Here is a 23,641-nt window from a genome sequence, read left to right as displayed (position 1 = left end):
CCAACAGATAGATCCCTCTCTGATCGAATCTGATCAGAGAGGGATCGTATGGCTGCCTTTACTGCAAACAGATCGTGAACCGATTTCAGGCTGAAACCGTTCACAATCTGTTGTGGTGGTGGTGCTGCCGCCGCTCCCCCCCCCCCCCCCCCCCCCGCATACATTACCTGCTCCGCCGGCGCGACTGCCCCTGGTCACCGCTGCTCCGTCTCCGCTCTGGTCTCCAGGTCCGGCATGCTTTACTTCTTCCTGCACGGCAGGAAGTTTTAAACAGTAGAGCGCCCTCTACTGTTTAAACTTCCTGCCGGGCAGGAGGAAGTGAAGCATGCCGGACCCGGAGACCAGACCAGAGTGGAGACGGAGCAGCGGTGACCGGCGGAGCAGGTAATGTATGTGGGCTCTATTGCGTCGGTCGTCGGGCACTTGAACGCCGCTAGTGACGCGCTCCCTACCCGCAGGCGATCGCCGGTAATTTTCCGCGCAGAGCGATCGACGGGATCAGACGAAATTGATCGAAATTCGGCGTGTAGCGGGAACGATGTGACAGCAGATTCGATCCCAGTGATCGAATCTGCTGTCGATCTGGCGGGAATCGGCCTAGTGTATGACCAGCTTTAGAGTTCATAACTCTGTTGCCACTTTCTATTCCTAAGATAGACCACCACCATCAATCTACGCCTAACTCTAGAGTTCTGCTACACTGTAGCGGAACTATGCTTACGCTATTATTCATGGGCGCCTCTGGTAATTTAATGTAGGCTCCTATGGCGGTGCCCGAATTTCTGAACCCGCACTCATTCCCAAATTGTCCAATTTGGTTAGGCACTGCTTGCACATACAATACTCAATGGATTGCAGGGACCATTCACTTGATGTTTTACAGAGCAAAGAATGTTGTTCTCCTCTGTTCTGTCAGTCAGTGCAGATAAACAAATATAAATAATATAAATAATACTCATCAGGTGAGTGAGAGATGTAATTCAGGGGGAAGGGTCTGCACTTGTCCACTGATCACCAAGCGCTGCATTATGGGAGTAACTCGCTGCTTGCTATATCTCTGACTTACAAGTGAACACCCAGATTTTTTTCATGTATTATCAAACGCGTACATCTGGTTATGGGTCAGGAGTTAGACATTAACTGTCCTGTATAATAACTGTGAGCTGTGCTCTCAGGAAATGAAGCAAGGTAATGCTTCAGTGATTAGTGCTCTCTCTTTATTGACTGTGTCCAGAGCTCACAGCTCCCCTTCTGCTCCCGGCTCATCTAAGCCATGGACTTGTATGTTCCTCACAGCATGGGATAGGGCATAAACTATGAGAGCTGAGCCTTGTATTGTAAATGATTTGTGCTGTTTGTTATTTTAACCACAAACTCCTCTGCAGGGGAGCCATTAAAAACACCATTGAATTACATTAGAGTTTCTGATGTTTTTTCTAGACATCCCTAGAACAGGATCGCTTACACTGGAATGTGTTTGGCTTATGAATTACAGATCGTTTTGTAATGTAAAATGCAAAAAGGAAAGCTAAAAAAAAAACAAGTGCTATTTTAAAGTAGAATTTGTTTTGTGATAAAGAGTTAACCAGTTCCCCTCCCCCCAGGCTGAGTATCTACATCCCTGCTTTACCCCCCTTCCCCTTCCCATGGGACGAGGAACTACTTCCCTTGCTGCTGCGCACTGCTGGTGCCATGCATTGTACTAGGGAAACATTTTACTACTAATATTCTATTCATTATTCGTACTACACATACAATTCATTATATTAAGAATTTTTTTTGCTTCAGGTTTTCTTTAATCATTTCTGTTCCTACCCATCCATCAACATTTAACACTTCCATTAGCATTTTACCTCTTCTTAGCCTGCACTGCCAGAAGCATTTTACCTCTTGTTGGCCTTCACCAACACCAGCACTTTACCTCTTGTCTGTCTGCACTGCCACCAGCACTTTACCTCTTGTTGGCCTTCACCAACACCAGCACTTTATCTTTTGTCTATCTGCACTGTCATTGAGCACTTTACCTCTTGTCTGTCTGCACTGCCACCAGCACTAAACCTGTTGTTGGCCTTCACCACCACAAGCACATTATCTTTTGTCTATCTGCACTGTCAACGAGCACTTTACCTCTTGTCTGTCTGCACTGCCACCAGCACTTTACCTCTTGTCTGTCTGCACTGCCACCAGCACTTTACCTCTTGTCTGTCTGCACTGCCACCAGCACTTTACCTCTTGTCTGTCTGCACTGCCACCAGCACTTTACCTCTTGTTGGCCTTCACCACTACAAGCATTTTACCTCTTGTCTGTCTGCACTGCCACCAACACTTTACCTCTTGTTGGCCTTCACCACCACAAGCACTTTACCTTTTGTCTGTCTGCACTGCCACTAGCACTTTGCCTCCTGTTGGCCTTCACCGACACCAGCACTTTACCTCTTGTCTGCCTGCACTGCCACTAATATTTAACTTTGTCTATGCATGCACTGCATTGTCAACAGCAATTTACCTTTTTTCTGCCTGCACTGCCATGATGAGCACTTTAATTCTTGTCTGCTTGCACTGCCACTAGTTCTTTATCTGTTTTTTGCCAGCACTGCAACCAACATTTAACTCCTATGCCTGCACTGCCACTAGCACTGCAACCATTTCTGCCTGTTCTTCCACTAGCAGTTCACCTCTTCTCTGCTTCCTCAGCCACAAGTTATTTACCTATATTTCTACTAAGCATATCAACTTGATATGTATTATATGTATTATTATTGATTTAAAGAATGTGGAAGACAGATTGTTTAAAATGAGAATGCTTGAGAAATGCAAAGAAACAAAGTCGAGAGCCCGATATAGTGTAGTATGTTAATATATTGGATGCGATCTTACATAAATAGAATGGTACTCACAAAGGTGTGTTGACACTCAAGCAACCACTGTATCAGTAAGTGGGGAGATTAGACCCGATCCCACTCGGGTTTAAAAAGTTGATCTCTGTAGAAAGAAAGGGATGGGGGCAACACCCCTCAACCACTGGACTATGTAAGGATAATAAACAGAGGTGCCAGGACAGAATAAAAAGGATTAAAAACAGTTTAAAGATGGAGGTAGTGTTGGATTTACCTCCCCAAAAAGACCAAAACAGTCTGTATTCAGTGAAAGTTCTTTAATCATAAAACTCCAAAAATTTGCAACGTGCTTCTCGGGATTCAACACACTTCATCAGGCAATGAAACAGGAGCAACTCTAAAGTGATCTCTGCAAATATAAGTGCCCCCATCTTTAAAATGAGAATGTTGTGGGACCCTAAGGTTTATTATCAGGCCTGTATGTTGGGTAAAGTAACAAAAGGTTTTTATGACACATGCCACTTCTCCTCCCTAACTTTTTTGATTCTGTATGTTGGGTAGGTTGTTAGATTGGGCATATGGAGTTAAGGATAAGAAATGGGTGAGGGTGGAGAAGACAGGGCAGAAAGAGATCTGGGTGGTGCTTTCTGGCTCCCTGGGAGATATAGAGGATTGTCACCTACGACACTGAATTGGATGGAAAATACACTGAGAGTTTGGGATCTGATAAATAAAAGGATGGGGTGGGTAAAATAATGGTCTCCTCTGACTCCTTTGACTGCTTTTCCTTTTTTTGAACTGGGGTTGGAACATAATTTTGTTGGTGCTTGGAGTAGGGTGGGGGGTTTAAGATTGAGTCAGGTAAGGTTCTGGAGGTGAGGTCGTTGAAATCTTTATCAGTGATTCATGAAGAGTATGGGCAGCTCTCTTTTGATTTCTGGAGATACAGGCAGTTGGAATATTTATTTTTGCAGATTAAAAGTAAAATTAGTTTGGAAAGAGATTTTTGTTTTGTTTTGAAAAACTTTTTGTGAGGAGGTTCCCAGCCCTAGAATCTCCTTGTTCTTTAAATTATTGTTAGGAAGTATAAGTGATGACTTCCCTGTGTATTTTCGGAAGTGGGAGGAGGATTCGGGTGTCTCAATTAGTGCTCAACAAAAAGCAAAATTTTGTATTTTATCCCATGTGACTTCTGTGAGTTCTGAGGCAAAGGAAATTAATTTGAAAATATTAACAGTTCTATACATAGTATAAAACTCCTGCTAAGCTGGTCTTGATGTACCCTGATTTGGATGACAAATGTTGGAGGGGTTGTGGCTTTCAAGAGTTGTCCTCGGTAAAGATCATTTTGGCATGGAGTACTTTTGTATGTTAATAAGGTTATTATTCATCAGATTAAGTTTGACCCTTTAGAGGTGCATTTGCACAATTCTCCTATGTCTATTGCTAAATATAAAAAGTCAGTATTGCCTCAATTGCTTATTGCAGCTAACTGTCTAATTCCAGTTGATTGGACACGTCGTCCGGATCCTCCTTCTCTTTATGACTGGGTTAAAAAGGCGTTTTTCATAAAAGATGCATAGGAACAGATTGCTGTACAATTGGATAGGTGGGAGAGTTTTTGTTCTAAATGAATAGGATGGATTGAATTTATGAATTCAGATGAATACAAAAAGATTGTGTCCATTGGAGCGGGTGATTCACATTAAAGGAAATGTCCAAGCTGCTGAAAAAAATGACGTCTAATTACCCGGGGCTTCCTCCAGCTTCCTGGCAGCCATCCTGAGCCCTCGCCTCAGCTTCGCATCCAGCCGGTGGCCCGGGGGTCCCTTCCATTCTGGAGTGTACTGTACTGCTCAGGCATAGTAGTTCTGCGCCTGCGCAGTGCACTCGCGCAGAACACTCCAGAGCACGGGAGCAGGACGTAGAGCAGCTCTCGCGCAGGCGCAGAAGATCCTGACCTGACGAGGTCGTCATCGTGAACGGATGGGGCCACGGGCCACCGGCTGGCATCGAAGCTTCGGAGCGGGACATGTCAAGTGGCTGGAGGAAGCCTGGGGTAAGTAGATGTCAACAGCTTGAACATTTCCTATAAGAATAGGTTTGTGGGGGGAGGGAGCTTGTTGTGTTTTTGTTTTTTTCCCCCTTTCTTTCTTTTTGTAATTGTCTGATGGGTGTCATATACCTGTATTAACTCTCCATTGTGATCAGTGCTACTAGTCCTAATTCATTGATTGCTACCAGAAACAAAATAACATTTATATGTGCATTCTGTATCTGAGATGTAACAAGTAGTATGGAGACTAAAAGTACTTATCTTTACTCCTGCCAGGTAATGGTGAATGTAGAAATGGAGACTGTAGATGCTTCAAGGGCTGGGAAGGTGACCGATGCCAATGTTCCTCATCAAAGAAACAATGTATGGATGCCAATGGCCTTGTATGCAGTGGAAGGGGAACCTGCACATGTGGAACATGCGAGTGTTCCGATGGCGAAAGCTTCGGGCCTTTGTGTCAATACTGCTCTGGATGTAGCAATACTTGTACTGGCAACTGGTATGTTTTCTATTTAAATAATATCTAATAATATACTATGGGCCTGATTCACAAAGCGGTGCTAACAGTTAGCACGCTGGTGAAAAGCCCTTTATCACGCCTAAACTCAGTTTAGGCATGATAAGTTTAGGTGTGATAAGTTTAGGCATGATAAGTTTAGGTGTGATAAGTTTAGGCGTGATATGTTTAAGCACCAACTGGGTTAGCACCGCAGTGCACAGCTGATCAAAAGTTTTGCGCTAGCAAAGTCTAGTGCACTTCGCATAGAGTTTAATGGCGCTGCTTTGTGTGCGGGACTTTGCACGCGATCTAAACTTATCTAAACGTATCATGCCTAAACTTATCATGCCTAAACTTTTCACGCCTAAACTGGCTTTTCACCAGCATGGTGCAATGGTTATCACGCCTAAAGTCTCTAACTGGGTTAGCACCGCTTTGGGAATCGAGCCCTATGTGTGCTAGCTATTTAGATGTGATCATTTTGCATTGAAAGTGGACGTATAGCTATTTTTTTTGCATATCAATGTTATTTATTGTGTATATTCAATTTAAATGTTTATTAAGAAAAATATGAAACTTTGAAACTAAGCCTGTAGGGTTTGGAGCACCACTTACAGGCTTGACAAGCAAAGTTGACAGCTGCAATAAAAAAAGTCTCTTAACCACTTCGCCATATCTGGACGCATATATCCGTCCAGATAGGCAGTGGTGCTGCAGCCGTGTGGTGCGCGCGATCGGGCGCGCGCCCACGCGCTCCCGCTGCCTCCCGCTGCCCCCCGGTCAGTGAATGGGAATATAATTCCCATTCACCGATCTAAGTCCCCGGCAGAAATACCGGCGCTTTCTCATCAGAGAGCGTGGTATTTCTGCCCCCAGGAAACTTCTTCTCTTCATTTTAGTTCCTAGATGCGACATTGTTCGCATCCAGGAATTTTTTGAATGTGGCCATCTTGTGGCCAAATAGTAAACTGCACCCACATACCTGTATTGAATAAAAAATACATTATATTACATCTAAAATTGGCTATTTACCTCCCAAACTAAAATTACCCAAATACATTTTTGTATTAAAAAAAAAAGAAAAAAAATTACAATAAAAAAAAAAAAACTACATAAATAGTTACCTAAGGGTCTGAACTTTTTAAATATACATGTCAAGAGAGTATCTTATTAAATTTTTTAAAATTATAAGCTTGTAAATAGTGATGGACGCAAATTGAAAAAATGCACCTTTATTTCTAAATAAAATATCGGCGCCATAAATTGTGATAGGGACGTAATTTAAATGGTGTAATAAGCGGGACAAATGGGCACAAAAAATGCATGGGTTTTATTTACTGTAGTATGTATTAATTTTAAACTATAATGGCCAAAAACTGAGAAATAAAGATTTTTTTCCATTTCTATCTTAATCTTCCTGTTAAAATGTATTTACAGTAAAGTGGCTCTTAGCAAAATGTACTACCTAAAGAAAGCCTAATTAGTGGCGGAAAAAAACGAGATATAGATCAATTAATTTTGATAAGTAGCGATAAAGTTATTAGCGAATGAATGGGAGGTGAACATTGCTCGGATGCATAAGATTTTCGAAGCTGTAGGCTGAAGTGGTCAAAGTGAACCTTAAGTCTCCTAAAAAAATAAGTTTTACTCACCTAGGGTTCCTTCAGCCCCCTGCAGCCGATCGGGGCCCTCGCCGTGTCTCTGCGATGCTCCCGTCCCTGCGGGCGACCACTTCCGGTTTCGCCATCAGGACCCGACAGGCACGGGAACGCGAGTGATTATTCGCGTTCCCAGCCACAATATCGCCCCCTATGCTGCTATTGTGGCGTTCCCATGCCTGTCGGGTCCTGACGGCGAAACCGGAAGTGGCCACCGGCGGGGACGGAAGCATCGCAGAGACACGGTGAGGGCACCGATCGGCTGCAGGGGGCTGAGGGATGCCCCAGGTGAGTAAAACTCATTTTTTTAGGAGACTTAAGTGCCTCTTTAACTTTCATATTATATTTCACTACACAGCAGTAATACTAGACCATTGTTCCACTTACAAAGCTTAAAGCACAAACTGAATTGAGAGGAGATGGGGGCTGCTATATTTATTTCCTTTTTAAACAATGCAAATTGCCTGGCTATCCTGCCGATCTACTGCCTCCAATGCTTTTAGTCACAGACCCTAAATAAGCATGCAGATCAAATAGGACAACTGTAACCGATAAAAGCTAAAAAGTTAGGTACTCACCTAAGAGGAGGGGAGAATTTGCATCCCTTAGAGCGTTCCCGTTCCTCTCTGCATTCCCTTATTCCATTGCATTGAATCAAATTGGAAAAAAATACTTCACATACTTTTTTTTTATGAATTAAAAGAAAAATAATACATTTGATACCCCACTGGGTCTCCTCAGAAGACTGTGGCTTCAGAATATACTGTAGCTGCTGTCTTGCTAGGCTTTATGACACCAAGGGCCATATGCAATTCACTTTTCACCCACATTTTCTCCTAGGAGATCATTTTTCATTTTCTATTTGAAATAACTTTCCAGCACTATTCAACAAAACAAGTACCAAAAAGTAAATTTAAAAGTACTATTACTATTATTTTAAGTATTTTCTTGCTTTCTGCTGGCTTAAAAGGCATTTTATTGACAAGATTAAAAATATCACCTAGAAAAAAACTATGGAGAAAAAGTTAATTGCATATGGCACTAGGGCCCATATGCAATTCAGTTTTTCTCCTGAGTTTTCTCCCAGGTGAGATTTTCACACCTTGTCAAAAAAGGCATTTTAAACCACCTGCAAGCAGGAAAATACTCAAAATAATTTTGATAATACTATTTCACCAACTTTTGGGTACTTTTTCAGTTTTCAAATGCTGAAAAATCGTTTTTAAAGAGAATAGGAAAATTATCTCCTAAAAGATAATTCAGGAGAAAATGTTATTTGCATATGGGCCCATAGCCCATATGCAATTAACCTTTTCATCTGTGTTTTCCCCTGGGAGATAATTTTTCATCTTCGCTTTTCAGCATACTAAATACCATACCAGCCCTTACTCAATTTACTTTTTCTCCTACGTTTTCACCTAGGAGAAAGTATTCTGTTTACAATAACTTTCTAGCAGTTTTCAATTTAAAAAAGTACTGTCAAAATTATTCTGAGTATTTTTTTTGTTTGTTGGTGGTTTAAAAGAATTATATTGACAACGTGTGAAAATATCACCTAGGAGAAAACATCTCTTAGGTGATATTTTTTTTATTAATAAAGTGCTTTTTAAGCCACCAACAAGCAAGGAAATACTCAGAATAATGTTGACAGTACTTTTTCTCCTACTTTTTTGTACTTTTTCAATTGCAGAGGGCTGAAAAGTATTTTAAATAGAAGATTAAACATTTTCTCCTAGGTGAAAAGGTAGGAGAAAAAGTAAATTGAATAAGGGCTGTGTGGTCTTTTAGTATTCTATTCTCTGTAAGAGTAAATGATCAATCCAAGTTGAGCTTGAAGGCCACTTTGCCAGGCAGGACTAGTTATGGTCCACTGATGGAGTCTCACTGAACAGTTTCTGGAGATACTCTGAGATGAGGATGCGATCATGTTATTTTTCGGGAGAATTCCACTATAAATCCTCTTGCAGATCTAGTACTCTCAGCTTATTTATGTACAATTTCCTATTCGTGGCTTCTTTGATACTTACTAGCATAACAAATATTTGGCCAGATCTCTTTATTTTTCTACGTCTCATATGTTTTCTCTGTTAGTGTTAAACATCTCAGAAATGTATCCCGTTTGGTTATCAACTGAGCTGCAAATCACAGGCTCTATCTGTTTATATAACTCCACCTTTCAATCTACTGTGTTATTTGTACTACCAAAGAGAATCTTCCACAGTTCACATCCTGTATGAAAATGCTGTGCATGCAAGCCTAATTCATGGCATCCAAAAAAGTATTTAAACCTTTCAAGTCGACCTGTACAATCCCACACAATCGATCTCTGGCAGAAATTGATCCGGTTGATCAAACCAGATGTAACATTTTGCTAGATCAGCAGCAGATTCAGGAGAGAGTTGCAAGTGGCGTTTGATTTTTGACCGACCAACAGAGCAGCGGAGGTACTCTCACCTGTCTAGCTTCCATGTCTTCTTTATACCACTAGGGCTTCTATACTAGAGGCCTGTAGTGGTCACATAAGGTACGTGCCACAGTGCTCCTAGTATTTAGCCTCTAGTGTTCTGTTTCGAAAGACAAAAAGAAACAGCGCTCACTGTGTGAACTAGAGATGGCCAAAGGCCACGTGGACAGGTCTCACCTGGTTTTGGTGGGCTGTTCGGTTAGGAATAAGCGTTTACCGCATACGTCCCTCTTGTGGCCAGGGACCTGGTGCTCGGTGATCTGAAGACCAAATGGTATCAGGCAACAAACAGGATTTTGCTTTTTGTGAAGTGCACCTGTAGGTGGTGTGCATGCATGAAAGTATTTGCTGGTGCAGCGTGTAAGGATATATATTACCTGATGAAGCAAGAGCTAACCCTCGCAAAACCCATTGTTATTTATTTATACAATTAAAAATACAACTTCAATATTAGCTTACAGGCTTGTGCATCCTTATACACTGCACCAGTAATTACTTGCATACATGCACTCCACCTACAAGTGCACTTACAACAAGCAAGATCCTGTTTAAGAAATAGCTAGCCTTCCTACTTATCTACCATTAGCCCTAACTAAACCCCATAATTGATCCTAAATCTAAAGGATATCCTTAGTTCAACCCTAACCGGTCCTAAACCCTGCACCTAAAAATAGCGTTGTCCCCAAACCAAGACGTATTTCACATTCCTAATTCAGGGAATGAACTATCATAACAGAATGGTGTTGTTGCTTTTGTGGGGCTCTGTGCCCTGGTGAACAGTGGTAGAATCTGCTGTTTTTTCCTGTCTTGTCTTTTCCTATCCTTTTCTGTCTTATATTTGTTTTGTGCATTTTTCGACAAAGCTATTTAAAGAAATACTGAGACGAAATGGGGGCCCTCCATAGGTCTTGGCACTTGAGCAATTTCTTACCACGGTGACAGTTTTCTTCCAGCTCTGGCAGCTTGCAGTTTGGTCGGGTATAGGCCCCAACCAGAGGAAGCCCATGACCTTTGAACTGGATCTAGTTGTTCAGTGCCACTGCTCTCTCCATGCTCCACGTTCTTGGGATTGCAATATGATTGCACAGGTGCCAGGACCTATGGATGGACTCCATTTGCCCAAGGCCTTTCACTTCATTATTCCTTTCCGGTGCCACCCGCATTACTTGCTAGGTGGTGCACAAGTGAACAGCAGTCCTGACTGAATTGTTTCCCCCTCATAGACCATAGCAGTGCTAGCAAGCAATGGTGCAGGGGTTCATTATAAGCTTCTCATGCACAGATGGTAATGAATGTAAACAAGCTATGCAGGTAAATCAAGAAAGAGGGGTGGTAAGAGGAATTTTCTGACCTGCTCTTTCCACAACTATGAAACCTGTAGCTTGGCATCATAGATGATAGCATAGGGGGCATCTGTAATTAGATCATCTAATTACAACACTTGCATACAATAACATTCAACTGGATTCCTACTTAGCCATATTTAAAGTGGAGCTGTCAGCCATACTATCGCAGGGGAAAAAAAACATATAACTTGCTCTACTTTCATAACATATGTATTGCACTGTCCACACTTTGATTTTAGTGATTTTTCTATAGTAAACAAATAGAAAGTTTTTCTTAGGATTTTCCATTTTCTCTGTGTCTCTCTTGAAGCCAATCCTGACATCATTTCCTCCCTTACTCTGTCTCTGTATCATTGCCCCCCTTACAGTCTTCAGAAACTCCCAACCAGGTTTGCAGTAGAAAGTGCATTGAGAAATACTGGCCAATCAGAGAGGAACAAAAGTGTGGCAGGGGAAAACAGGAAGGAAAGAGGCTTCAGCTAATTAGGCTGCATTAGTTACTTCTGAGGAGAAAGTAAAGGAAAAAAAAACCCAGTATACCCTGCAACTTCCTTTGTGTGGCCTATGTACCAAAAAGGGGCCAGAGAAACTGGGGAATTATGTCTTATGGAGAAGAAAAATAAGAGGGACTAACTTTTGGATTGCCTGGTTAGCATCCTTATTACTTGTTTACTAGATAAAACTAAAGAATTGATTTTATGCCCAACAGTTACTCTTTAGAGCTGTATAGTTTCCTGTATATTGGCAGCAATGACTTTGTACCTTTAGTGTATAATAAAAATATAATGTTTGTTGTGTCCTACACAGGAATTGTGAGCATACTCATGGCTCTTTAAATGGATCTAAAAATCCGATTAACCCTTACAAAACCATATGTAACACGCTGGTGTACTATATGGATCAATCTTCAGGTAAGTTCACACATTTGAAATATAAATGTCTATTTTACATGTACTTTATGTTTGAGGAATTAATACATTATAACAATGCTATGCATACAGTGATATTCAATTGTAAAATCAAATATCAGGATTGCATTTAAAGCGGACCTGAACTCAGAACTTCCTCTCTGCTCTAAAAGATAAGCAACAGCATAATGACATTTAAAGAAAAACACTTCTTTGTTACAGGTAATACAAATCCCGCAATACATTTGCAGTGTGTCTACTTCCTGCTTTCATGGAAGCTGACCTATTGTTAACATCCTGTGTTTGCAAATTAGCTGCTCTGCTGCGGCAGAGGAGATTCCTGAGCTGACACAGCTGCGAGATCAAATTACGGTGGTGATTAGTCACAGATGCGGGGGAATTAGACAGGCTAAACCCTCTAAATCAGGGTCTCAAACTCAATTGACATGGGGGGCCGCAGGAGGCAAAGTCAGGATGAGGCTGGGCCGCATCGCCGCCTCTGCCCGCCCCTCTCACTCTTCCTTCACAGAGAGGGGCGGGGAGAGGCGCCGATCCGTGCGGCGATTGACGTCAGGAGGGGCAGAGCTGAAGCTGAAAGCTCTGCCCCTTCCAGGAAATGGCAGCGGATTGCCCCCCCGGGCGATTTGGGGGCTCTGCAGCCCTCGTTTAGCGGCGGGGATGAGGCGGATTACTTGGGAGCACTGAAGCGAACTATAAGGAAGCTTTTGCCGGCGAGGGCCACAAAATATTGAACCGTGGGCCGCGAGTTTGAGACCCCTGCTCTAAATACATACAGGGTACATTTCTCTCTGGTTTCCTTCTGTCCTGTGCAAGAATTCAGGTCAACTTGGTCTGAAGCCAATTTAAATACTTGTTTTTACCTGCTATTTGTGTTAAGCAATACGACCAGTCCTGAAACACCACATTCCCGCGGCAGAAAGAGGGCTTTATACCCCCCAAATCCCCGGGGCAAAAATCGGGGAGCACTTCCTGTTAGAGGCAGGGCTTTGCGCTGCAGCTTTGCCTCAACTGGAGTTAATCTCCGCCGATCGCCGCCTCTCCCTGCCCCTCTCATTCTTCTTTCACTGAGAGGGGCAGGGAGAGGTGTAGATTGACTCCAGTAGAGGCAGAGCTACAACACTACGCTCTGCCTCCCCAGGCAGCAATATCCATGACCTGGAAAGTCGTGGGCGTTTGCCCCGGGATTTGGGGGTATAAAGCCCTTGTTCTGTTGCGGGAATGCATCGTTTCAGCACTGGTCATCTTCCTTAACACAAATAGCAGGTAAAAACAAGTATTTAAATTGGCTTTAGACTCTCTTTAAACCCCATGAAGTTGATGTCACATGAGGTTTTAAAATGATAAGACAAAAATGGACAGAAGTTGTGCTGATCACTGCAGGAAGCCATTTTGGAATCATCATTGTACACCAGCACCTTTTGGCTCCTAGCCAAGAAGCGTGTGCACTTTTATATGGAGATGGGGGGATGCGTGAGTAACTTCACAACTTACTGTGACATTACCACAGGGAACAATGTGCATCAGGGGGTGGCAATTCAACTAAACGGCTTGTCATAGAGGAGTCAAGAGACATCAGGGTAACCTGTGCCTACTTAAGATTTTTGGCCAAAACAACCACGAATGATCAAATAGAGGAAAAAACAAACACAGAATCCACGCTTCTCATCTCGAGCTAGGACATTTAAATATTTAAATTGTAATAGTGAGGTGCTAGAGGGGGTGTGGCAAATAAAAGAGCAAAGTCAGTTAACCCACTGCACACTCGCATGCAAATTCTCATGCAATTTCTTTCACACAAATCATGCAGGAGTACGTGACCATGTATGTGGTTTTGCATGAGAATTTGCATGTGAGTGTGCAGTGAGTTAATTCACTTTGTAGTCACGAATGATCATTTATTTAAATTGTTATCTCAATATGTTTATGCATGACTGTAGCTCAGTCCACCTTCTGCCACCATTTATGTGAGTTCAAAGCTTACAGTGGACGTAGCCAAAATGACCGTATTTCTACATATTTTTCGAGTGCTAAATAAGAATTAGCCTTCATAGAACAGAAGGTATTATAAAGCAACAGTGAAGCAAGCTGCCCAAAATGAGTTAGATACATATCTATGGAGAGGAAAGGCTCTAGATCCCATACAGCTTTCCCGGTCCTTTCTCTGTCCTCTCCTTCCACTCCAGTAAAATTTTTCGACCAGCTTGGTTGAATTTGTCTTTGGCCCTACTCGGGCCGCCTTTGGAAGACATCAAATTTCTTGACGGTGGGTCAAGGGGATGGAGAGGAGACCGGGAAGACACTTCTACTAGACACCAGGGAAATCTATAGGGAAGGGAGGCGCTGCACTCTGCATGATGGAGGGCTCTGACTGCCTACACTGTGGGGATCATCTGGCTATCTATACTGGGGATGTGTTTATATCTGGCTACATATACTGCAGGGGTTATCTGGCTACCTAATACTGGGTGCTACCTCTGGCTAACTAACCGCCTAATCTGATGGGTACCACTGGCTTACCACTTTGCCCTTGGAGCTATTTAGCCTAGAAACTGCCCTGACTGTATGTTGCCCTTTATAGAAGAAATCTGAAATGACTACTTCTGAGTTGGCTGAATTTAGACATTTGGACCAGGTTATTGAAAATTAAAAAAAAAAATCAAATACAATATGACATTGTGATGAAGCGACTTCCTGGACTTGCACAAGTAAATATTCCGTGTATGAAAACATGTATGTCCTGAGAGTAGGTCAGAAATGTCTTCTACACTGACGGAGAAAACAAAGCTAACTTTGTTTACCTGCTCTGTACCGTGCAGACAGCTGTATGGCCTAAGAAATGGTTGTGTTTAGATGGATTCCAGACCCCCTTGTACACACATCAAAGTCCTAGAAGTTCAGCCTCAATGGCAAGGTCATGCCGACTGATAAACTGAAGTCTTGTAATTTGTAGCCTTGCAGCAACACAGTATTTCATTATTGCAGATATGTTAAGGTTATCAAAAGGTCTTGTGGTATCAGGCACAGGCTGTTCCTCCTTTGGTTTATTAACAAGGTTCTATTGTGTTTAGGAAGTCGAGGGAGTCAGAAATAATTGCAGTCTTACAAGTTGATGACTGATCACTTGCAGCCGTCAGTGTCTTTGGGAGGCTGCCTCTGCTGGGAGAAATTAGGGACTTGGAAGCTTCTTTTTGAAAACAGAACAGATTAAAACTTAAGTTAACTGTCGAGACTCGAGACATGATAGGGTGACTGGAGCAGCAGATATCTGACTTCACCTTAAAGGATTCAGCCCACCTTTTGTGCCACAAACAAGAGATCTCAGCTAGCCTATGTGCTGCAGTTATGTTAGGGGAATAGGAAGTCAACAGAGACACTATCAGAGCTGGCTTATAAGGACAATTATAGACCATACAAAAGGTTTCGAGTTATTTGTTTCTCCGACTTTCTCCTGATTATACACACCTAGTAGTGTCTACAGAAACCTTACAAATTTCAAACTATCAACTGAACTACACTTACGTTTCAAAGGCACCAAAATTAATTAAAATAGTTAAGAACAGACTGAGGTGCTGGACTTGCTTACACCTCTTTTTGAGACTTTGCTCTCAAGGTTTCCTGATGAAGTGGGAACCTTCTCCCGAGATACACGTTGCAATCTGTGGGATTGATGCAGGAAAGTGCAGTAATATTGCTATGGGCAGACAGCGCACAGAAATATTACCACTACTAATAGCAGCATTGTACCACGAGTAACGGTATTAGTATTAACTGCAGTGCTCGAGTACTAGCATGAACATTGCTATGGAAACATGCATTACTAATGAGTGTTACCATTAGTAATAGGCATTAGCTTGGCAATGTCGCACTAATAGCGGTCCTTATGGAATAACGCTGCCGGTAGTATTTGTAATATTGTTGTGCGCTGCGAACAGCAATATTACCTCTTTTTAAACAGTTTTTAACTATTTTATTTCATTTTGGCACCTCTGAAACTTAAAGAGGAACTGTAACCAAGGATTGGACTTCATCCCAATCAGTAGCTGATACCCCCTTTCCCATGAGAAATCTTTCCCTTTTCTCAAACGGATTATCAGGGGGCTCTGTATGGCTGATATTGTGGTAATCACCATGCAAAAAGCCCCCCTCATCCTTTCCCATACACTGGATCTGATTGGTGGTTGTGGTCTGTGGGCAACAACTTATTTTTATTGCCCTACATAAACTAACACTGTAATTTATTGGTATTATTTTTTACCTTATTTAAAATAAATGTTATTACTTGGATTTTATTTTACATTTCCCTGTTAACATTTGAGTCACATTGCCTGTCTACCACCATATTCTGTGTTTTGCATTCAGTGTGTTATTGTTGGCCCCGGGTTGTTTTGTGATTTTGATGTTTTAAGGAAAAAGGATGCATAAGGAAAATGTTAATATGATTGTCTCGATGCCAAGTAAATATTCAATTCTGTACACATTTCTAATCTATGAAGTTTACGCATTATTGGCAATGGCCAGGGGAGTTTAGATTACTGTTGAGAATAACATATTTCACAGCATGCCTCAGAGTCAAGGCACTGGTGTGTCAAGGTTATGTTGTTATCAATCTGACACTGCCTTGTTCACATCAAAACTTACTGTTCCCAGAAGGAATTCATCCAACAAAATAGCGATAGTTCTGCTATTCCTAGAAATGAAGATGAAACACTGGCCTTTTAAGCTCAAACAATGGGTTTTATTTCATGCTACTTAAAGAGACACTGAAGCGAAAAAAATTATGATATAATGAATTGGTTGAGTAGTACGGATAATTATTAGAACATTAGTAGCAAAGAAAATATTCATTTTTTACAACATTGCATCATTCTCTAATATTTGCAGTTCACACACTACTTAGCATGCTAAATGATTTTACAGAGCAGGCTAATGACCCTTTGAACCCTTCTCTGCTGAGAAAGATAAATTACAATGACTGACAGTTGAGATAACAAGTTTCAGAAGACAGAGCTCTCTGCGACTTTGAAAGTCATGGAGCTCAATGGCTCTTTTGCATAGATAACAACTGGAGTTTCTCAACTCTTCCTGTTCTGGAAACAATATTAGACTTATGTCTCTGCTCCTAATGTTTTATTTCTTAGCTGTACTACACGTATAAATCATTATATCATATATTTTTTTTCCGCTTCAGCGTCTCTTTAAAAGAGAACTATAGCAAAAAATAAAGATATGATTGCGTACATTTACAACTGTGCAAAAGTATAGAATTCATCAGAAGCATTTATTTAAACAACATGAAATTACCTCCAGGTGGTAATACAGTACATAAGTAAACACATATGATTAATATTTTTTATTATATCTTGCTATTCTTGTGGGAGGAAGAAGGGAGCCACTATTATAATCAGTGCATCTGTCATATCAGTAACCCAGATAAGACTCCAGCTTTCTTATATCCTGCTTTTTATACTTCTGTGTGCTGGCACTATCACATCATAAGGCTCCAGGGGTGATTGAAAGTAACCTTTATTAACCATTTCAGGACATTTTTCAAAACATGTTTTTTCCCTTAGGACTGTAGTTATAGTAATGTGAAAATTGTATTGAAGTTGATGGAACATTTTGACTAACTGTGGTCTAAATAGAAAGTTGTTAAAGGAACACTTTGATGACACATAGCAGATTATTCAGGATATCAATTTCTACCTTAGTTGTCCTGTCAGAAATGCTTCTTGTATCTATATATAGCCCTTCAGTGATGTTTTGGCAAAGATGCCATTTGCACTTCTGCACCAAAGCACTCTAGGAGATCAACAGGTTTTTCTGTGCAACAGATAGTGTGTGTGTGTGTGTGTGTGGTGGTGGGGGCGGGGATAACAGACAGCAGTAATACATCTTGCCAGCAGTAAAGATGCTAGCACCTGTGGTACATTTAGGAATCTAAATCAGGGAGAAGTAATATTTTACAATGGTCAAAAACTGACTGCGTCAACTCTTCCTTAGGGGGTACTCAGCTCGGGAGGGAAAAGCCTCTGGTTCCTAAAGAGGCTCCTCCGTCCTCTTCTGTCCTCTCGATCCTTCCTGTGTTTGAACCCCCAAGCATGGCCTCCATGCGCATGGACACTAGTTCCATCCCACTTGGGCTCAGATGGAAATAGTTGAACCCGATTGAGTCTGTGACAGGGGCAGACGGCTCGCACCTGAACAGTGGCGGAGCTACAGTGGCTGCGCAAGGCGCCAACAAGCAGGATTTTGGGGGTCCCGGCGTGAGCACAGAGTGATGGGGTCGTTTTTTTTGTTATAGGTACACTTTAAGAATGAATATTGCGCAAAAAAAAAAAAACAACCCTTTTTTTTGTTACAGTAAAATATCTCTATATCACATCTGTGTTCTCTTCCAGCAGAATGCTTCTCAGATCCCTGGGTTCTGAAGATATTTTTTATCACCTTTACTGCAACCTTTTTGCTCGGTTTTCTCACTGTACTTATAATAAGAGTTATTGTTCTACAGTACAGTGACAACAGAAGCACTTCTTCATCTGACTACAGGGTATCTACATCAATGAAGGTAAGATGGAGTCCCGCCTGCATTCATATAGTCATTTCTTTGTGTGAATAGCGATTTTCTTCAAAGCAGGAGACAGCTAATTAGAGTTGAACTTCACCGAAAACTTTTGGTTTATTTTGATTCCAGCTGGGAAGTGTCAGAAACTTTATATGTGTCTGTGTTGAAAGAATTTTTATTCACTTCCTGTGAAAGGAGTCACTGGCCACCTGTTGAGTTCTCTGTATGGAAATATATATGTAGAAGGCATTTTGTAGAGAGTCAATAGGAAGTTCAGTTGATGGAGGCACAAAAACACCTGACAGAACTTCTACTACTACCACACTAACACTAATACTAAAAAAAAATGTTTTGCATATAGTTTCATTTTAATGTACACTGATCAACGACCATGGCACTCCAAGTATGCATACCCTGAAACAATATATAATAAGCGCATATAAAGGGCCTGATGTAGTTCAAAGTTATAAAAGACTGGCTAGTTTCATATTGCCCTGCGTTACAGATTACCCAGCAAGCTCGTGGTGAACCAGAACTCCTAGGAGTGTGTAAGGGGCTACAAAGGACCAAAAAAAGCCCTCTTACAAACTGCTATGGAAAACAAACGTTTGCCTTCTTAAAACAGAGGTTATTTGTGATTATGACAAAGGATGATTTGCAGTAAAGCATCGTGGGAGACATCAAATGCGCACTCCAATCTGAATAATCACAAATTCCGTCTGTTTTAAGAAGGCAGACTGTTGCCCTGCATCACACACAAGTTAGTGGATGATTCAATTTTTTTAAATGAAGTTATTTAAAGTAATTGACTTTAGCACTAGAAGGTTCGCTTTAGATGAACTGCTGTTCAATTTCTGCTGCTTTTGCTGAACTCTCTTTATCACTTATCATCTCTGTGCTTTAGTGTTATTTTTTGTTTTTTTTAGAACTTTTATTAAAATTACCCCCAAAAAAATTATCCTTCCCCACCTTTATCCTCTTGTCCCACCTTCAGACAAGAGGATAGCATTGTCAGAACCTCTGAGCCAGAGAGTATGCAGCTCCACTGCCTGTACATTACAATAAGGCATAGTCAGTGACATTGGGGAAGGGGCTCTACAGGGGAATGTAGAAGGTATTTCTAACATTACATTGATTCTGCCATCAGGGCATTCCCTTGTTCTGTTCACCTAGCAAGTGGGAATCTTCCTCAAAAAGATGCTTAATGGTAGATCTCTGATAAGGTAGCCACACAATATAAAATAAAATGATTTAATTACTAGCTGAGGGCCTGGTGTTGCCCGGGTATGTATTTGGCTGGTGTTGGCTCCGCCCACGTTTTCTAACCCTAACACACAATAACTCAATGACCTAGTTTGTGAGCTTTGCGATTTTTGGCATCAATAATTTGCATTGACATGAAACAAATCTGATTGGCTGTGGCTCCACCCCCTTTTCTGAATTTGAACCCCACCCAATGACCAACTGTACCAGGTTTGAGGCTTGTGCCATTAACAGTGCAAGAATGGCAGCAATTAAATATTTCCCATGAAAACCAATAGGTGAATTTTGATTGGCTTTTGTAGGCTCCACCCACTTTTCTGAATATTAATCCCAGTCACCCAGTGACCAACTGAGCAAAGTTTAAGAACCCTGCCATTATCAGTGTAAGAATGGCTGCAGTTTACATTTTCCCAGTGAAATTTGTATTTGTCTCCACCCACTTTTTGGTTATGGGGATAAAAAGTAAACTATATGTTATTCCAGGTAATGTACTGTGTGTGTGCCACTTTTCATTCAAATCTATTCAGTCATTGTTGCGTGATTGAGTGACAAACATCCAACCTTTCACATTTATAATATTAGTGAGATTTTCAATAAAAATTATTATCTGTAAAGAAGAATCTAAAGATTCGTTTTCATTCGATTAAGAAATCGGATGAAATTTTCCATTTTTTTCAATGGAAGTCGATTGTGAGTGGAGAATCTTTCTGATCATTTTTTTTATGAAAATGGAATAGTGTAGGGTAGATTGCCAATTTCTAAATGGACGCAAGCAGTTTTTTTTAGAGTTTGCAATCATTTTTTTTTCACAATTGGGGAAAACTTGAACACGTGTGTGTGGTGCATTAGTCACATTGTTCAAATTTTACAATTAATCAAAAAAATGTATTGTAATTCTTGAATTGAAAAGAAATTAAAAAAATTGTATGGTGTGTGGCCACCTTTAGTATTGTCGCAGTGGTGTCTGGTGTGGCAGTAGAGTTGTAAATGACTCTTCAATCAATATTTTAGAGAAAACAATGTAAAAGAAAAGAAGAATAGAAGCCTAGAAGAAACCAACTTTAATGCTAGGAATACACGGCTCGATCCTGAGCCATTTAGATGGCTCGATAGATAATTTCTGACATGTGCACTCGATTCTGCCTTGAGGACAATGCAAAAAGATAAGAAAAACAAGCGAAAGATAAGAGAATCACCTGCGGAATCGAGCGGGGAATCGATCGAGCGGGAGAATCGAGCGGGAAAATCGAGCCGTGTATGCCCAGCATAAAGGAAGAGATTAGAAGTAACAACGGAAAAATGTTTAGAAGAAGATATAAGTGAACAGAAGAAGACATTACAGAACAAATATATAGATAAAGACGATAACAGAAGCATACAGATGTAGAAGAAAAAGTAAGAAAATGGAAGAAAGGACTTGTGTTATTTTTAATATTTTATTGAAACTATCATTTCTAATACCGTAAACTTTTTACTATAAGTAAGGGTTCAACAACTTTCTTTATTCCCCTGGGAAAGGGGAACATCTCCTTCATGTCTACCACAATGTTCATAGGGGTAGTTACCTCAAATCAACCTCCTCCTTCCCTCCAAGCATGAGCTGGGGATGAGCCTATTGTCTTTGACAGCAAAAATGCTGAAAAACCACCCTGAAATGTCTCATCATCTGGGTAGAGCAGGAGATAACGCCACCAGATGTCTTTACTTTCGATGTTAAATAACGGCTCCCACATCTAAGTTCTTAAACTGAATTGAGTGAAAAGAATACTGGGATACATAACAGAGGTTCAAGCAAGTTATTTCTTATATGGGTTAAACTGTCGCAAGACTTCTTAAAATAATTTATGCTGTTTTTGTTTTTTTTCGTGTTGTCGTTCTATGATTCAGAGCCATGCTCAACTTGCTGTTTTAGATTAGATTTAGATTACAATAGTATATCTGTGCTTTTTCCCCTCTTCTCACAAGTCAAGGGATCCTCAAAAGAAATGGATTCCATGAAAACATAGCGTAACATCGATCCACATATAATTACATATTGTGCTCTACAACACGCCAACAGCCCTGGTAAACCCAATACAATCTCCTCCGGTCCAGAGAGCTCGGCTCATTTGAGTTGTCCTAGGCTCAGTTTTATACTAAAAGGCGGATTTCCATTTAAACCTAAAATGTAGTTCCACTTTGACTTGATTTTTGTTCTTTAAAATGAATAAAATTGCAATTTTTTTCACATTAATCATATTTTCTTTTTATTTTTTTTAAGGATAAAAATGGTTTACACAATGTGTACTCAAGTACAGTAACATACACCCGTGAAAAGCCAGACGACATAAATATCAGCAATGGAACCTTTGCACCACATGAAGCAGTCAAGTATAACTTTGAAGAAAAAAAACATGTGTATTAGATGATCTTCAGTGATTGGCCTGCTTCACAGTTAGGCTCCTGTAAAAGGACTTTTATAAATGGGCGGGGCCTATTTATATATAGATAGTCTAAGTTTCAGCAAAGCAACTGTAAACTCTGGACTGCTGCAGTTCCTGGTGATATTCAACGGTCAGTTTTTACTACATTGTTTTTTGGTGGGGTTTTTTACTCATTTGTGAATTGCTTGGTAGTTCTGAGATTTCAGGGACTGATTTGTGATACTGTACATAAAAATTGTTTCTATCATTTTAGCTGCTCTAACAGATCCATGTGCGTTACTACTGTATGGTACAAGGTTTGAATGTAGCACTTTATTGTGTGTTTTTTATTTTATATTTGTACATTTTTTTTAAACAAAGCACTGATTACACTTTAAGTACAATTTAAAGGGGATTGCTCTCAATAGTTCTACGCAGTGGGGCTGATCTGTAACTAATGACTTCCATGCTCCACTATTCCATCACTGTGATATCTGGCTCCCTTTACCGTCTTTATAGATGACTGAAGGGAAGTTCACAGACTTTAAAATGGGTGACAGGAAGTGAATAATATCTGTCTTTACTTCACTTCCTCCTCTCAGACCATAAAGTGGCGTTCTTATGTAAATGCACTCAATGAGAAGGATTTTTGCCTTTTCACTTTTCAAAATTGTTGTAAAGACAACATGTGTTTAATAGAACAATTGAAGTATTTGGGTACTTATAATTAATTGTGGCTAAAATGTTTTAAAATGTGGCTCAATTTCATAATGCAATGTGTTTGCATTTTGAGTTTAGCCTCAGCATGTTGCTTCCACCGTTTACAGTAAAAAATGACTCATGGCTAGCCTGTACTCATGCTCATTGTGTGTGAAAGTGCTGATAATGATCTTTGTAGGGAAGAAAAAGCGTGCAGAGGTAGACTGTGCAAACAGGAATGGGACAGGGAACACCTGAAGCAAACTTAGGTCAAAAAATGTGTTTTAAGTGAAATTCCACCATTGTTAAAAGAAAATGCGATGCTATGACATGTATCAGTGACATTGTTTAGAAGTAATTTAATAATTTGATGTTATTTAAAATTATCGTTTCATTTTAACGTACAGGCTGTTGTGCATGTCTGAAAAGGCCTTGGTGCTGAAATAGCAATATTTTCAAACAAAAAAAACAACAACTTTTCTTTGCTAATACAAAAAAAATGAACACGTTGGCCCGTATGCAATTACCCTTTTCTCCTAGGAGATACGTTTTCATCTTCTATTTAAAATAACTTTTCCGCACTTTGCAACTGAAAAAGTACCAAAAAGTTGATGAAAAAAGTACTATCAAAATTATTTTGAGTATTTTCTTACTTGCTGGTAGTTCAAAGGCATTTCATTGACAATCTTGAAAATATCACCTAGGAGAAAACTAAGGAGAAACTCAGTACTAGCTTTGCTGGCAGGAAGGCTCAGCTGTGCATGTGGCTGTCTCTGTAGGTACAAACAAGATTACAGATTTGGTAGATGAAAAAAAAAAACATTTATTAGCTGTAGATCCGAAATAAATGGATTGTCTTTTTGCTAATGAACATGGGTGGACTTTCACTTCAAAATGTAAATATTTGTATAGACATAATGGCCCAT

The 23,641-nt window shown here is 40.6% G+C and overlaps 1 protein-coding gene across 2 annotated transcripts in view; it reads left to right on the top strand.

The window, feature by feature from the left end:
- Positions 1 to 23,238, top strand: part of ITGB8 (integrin subunit beta 8) — a 185,367-nt gene extending 162,129 nt beyond the window's left edge. The window contains exons 11-14 of one of the 2 annotated variants that reach the window (XM_068238639.1): positions 5,170 to 5,392; positions 11,668 to 11,771; positions 18,191 to 18,354; positions 21,875 to 23,238. In XM_068238639.1, the coding sequence (XP_068094740.1) occupies positions 5,170 to 5,392; positions 11,668 to 11,771; positions 18,191 to 18,354; positions 21,875 to 22,018 (635 nt within the window). In that variant the 3' untranslated portion in view covers positions 22,019 to 23,238. Of the gene's footprint in view, positions 1 to 5,169; positions 5,393 to 11,667; positions 11,772 to 18,187; positions 18,355 to 21,874 lie in introns of both variants that reach the window. The other variant, XM_068238638.1, reaches the window with a different exon arrangement.
- The last annotated feature ends 403 nt before the right edge of the window (positions 23,239 to 23,641 follow it).

The sequence above is a fragment of the Hyperolius riggenbachi genome, chromosome 5 (genome assembly GCF_040937935.1).
Source record: "Hyperolius riggenbachi isolate aHypRig1 chromosome 5, aHypRig1.pri, whole genome shotgun sequence".
Lineage (NCBI taxonomy): Eukaryota > Metazoa > Chordata > Amphibia > Anura > Hyperoliidae > Hyperolius > Hyperolius riggenbachi.
The sequence above is the reverse complement of the archived record's forward strand: the minus strand, read 5'-3'. Positions and strand labels throughout refer to the sequence as shown.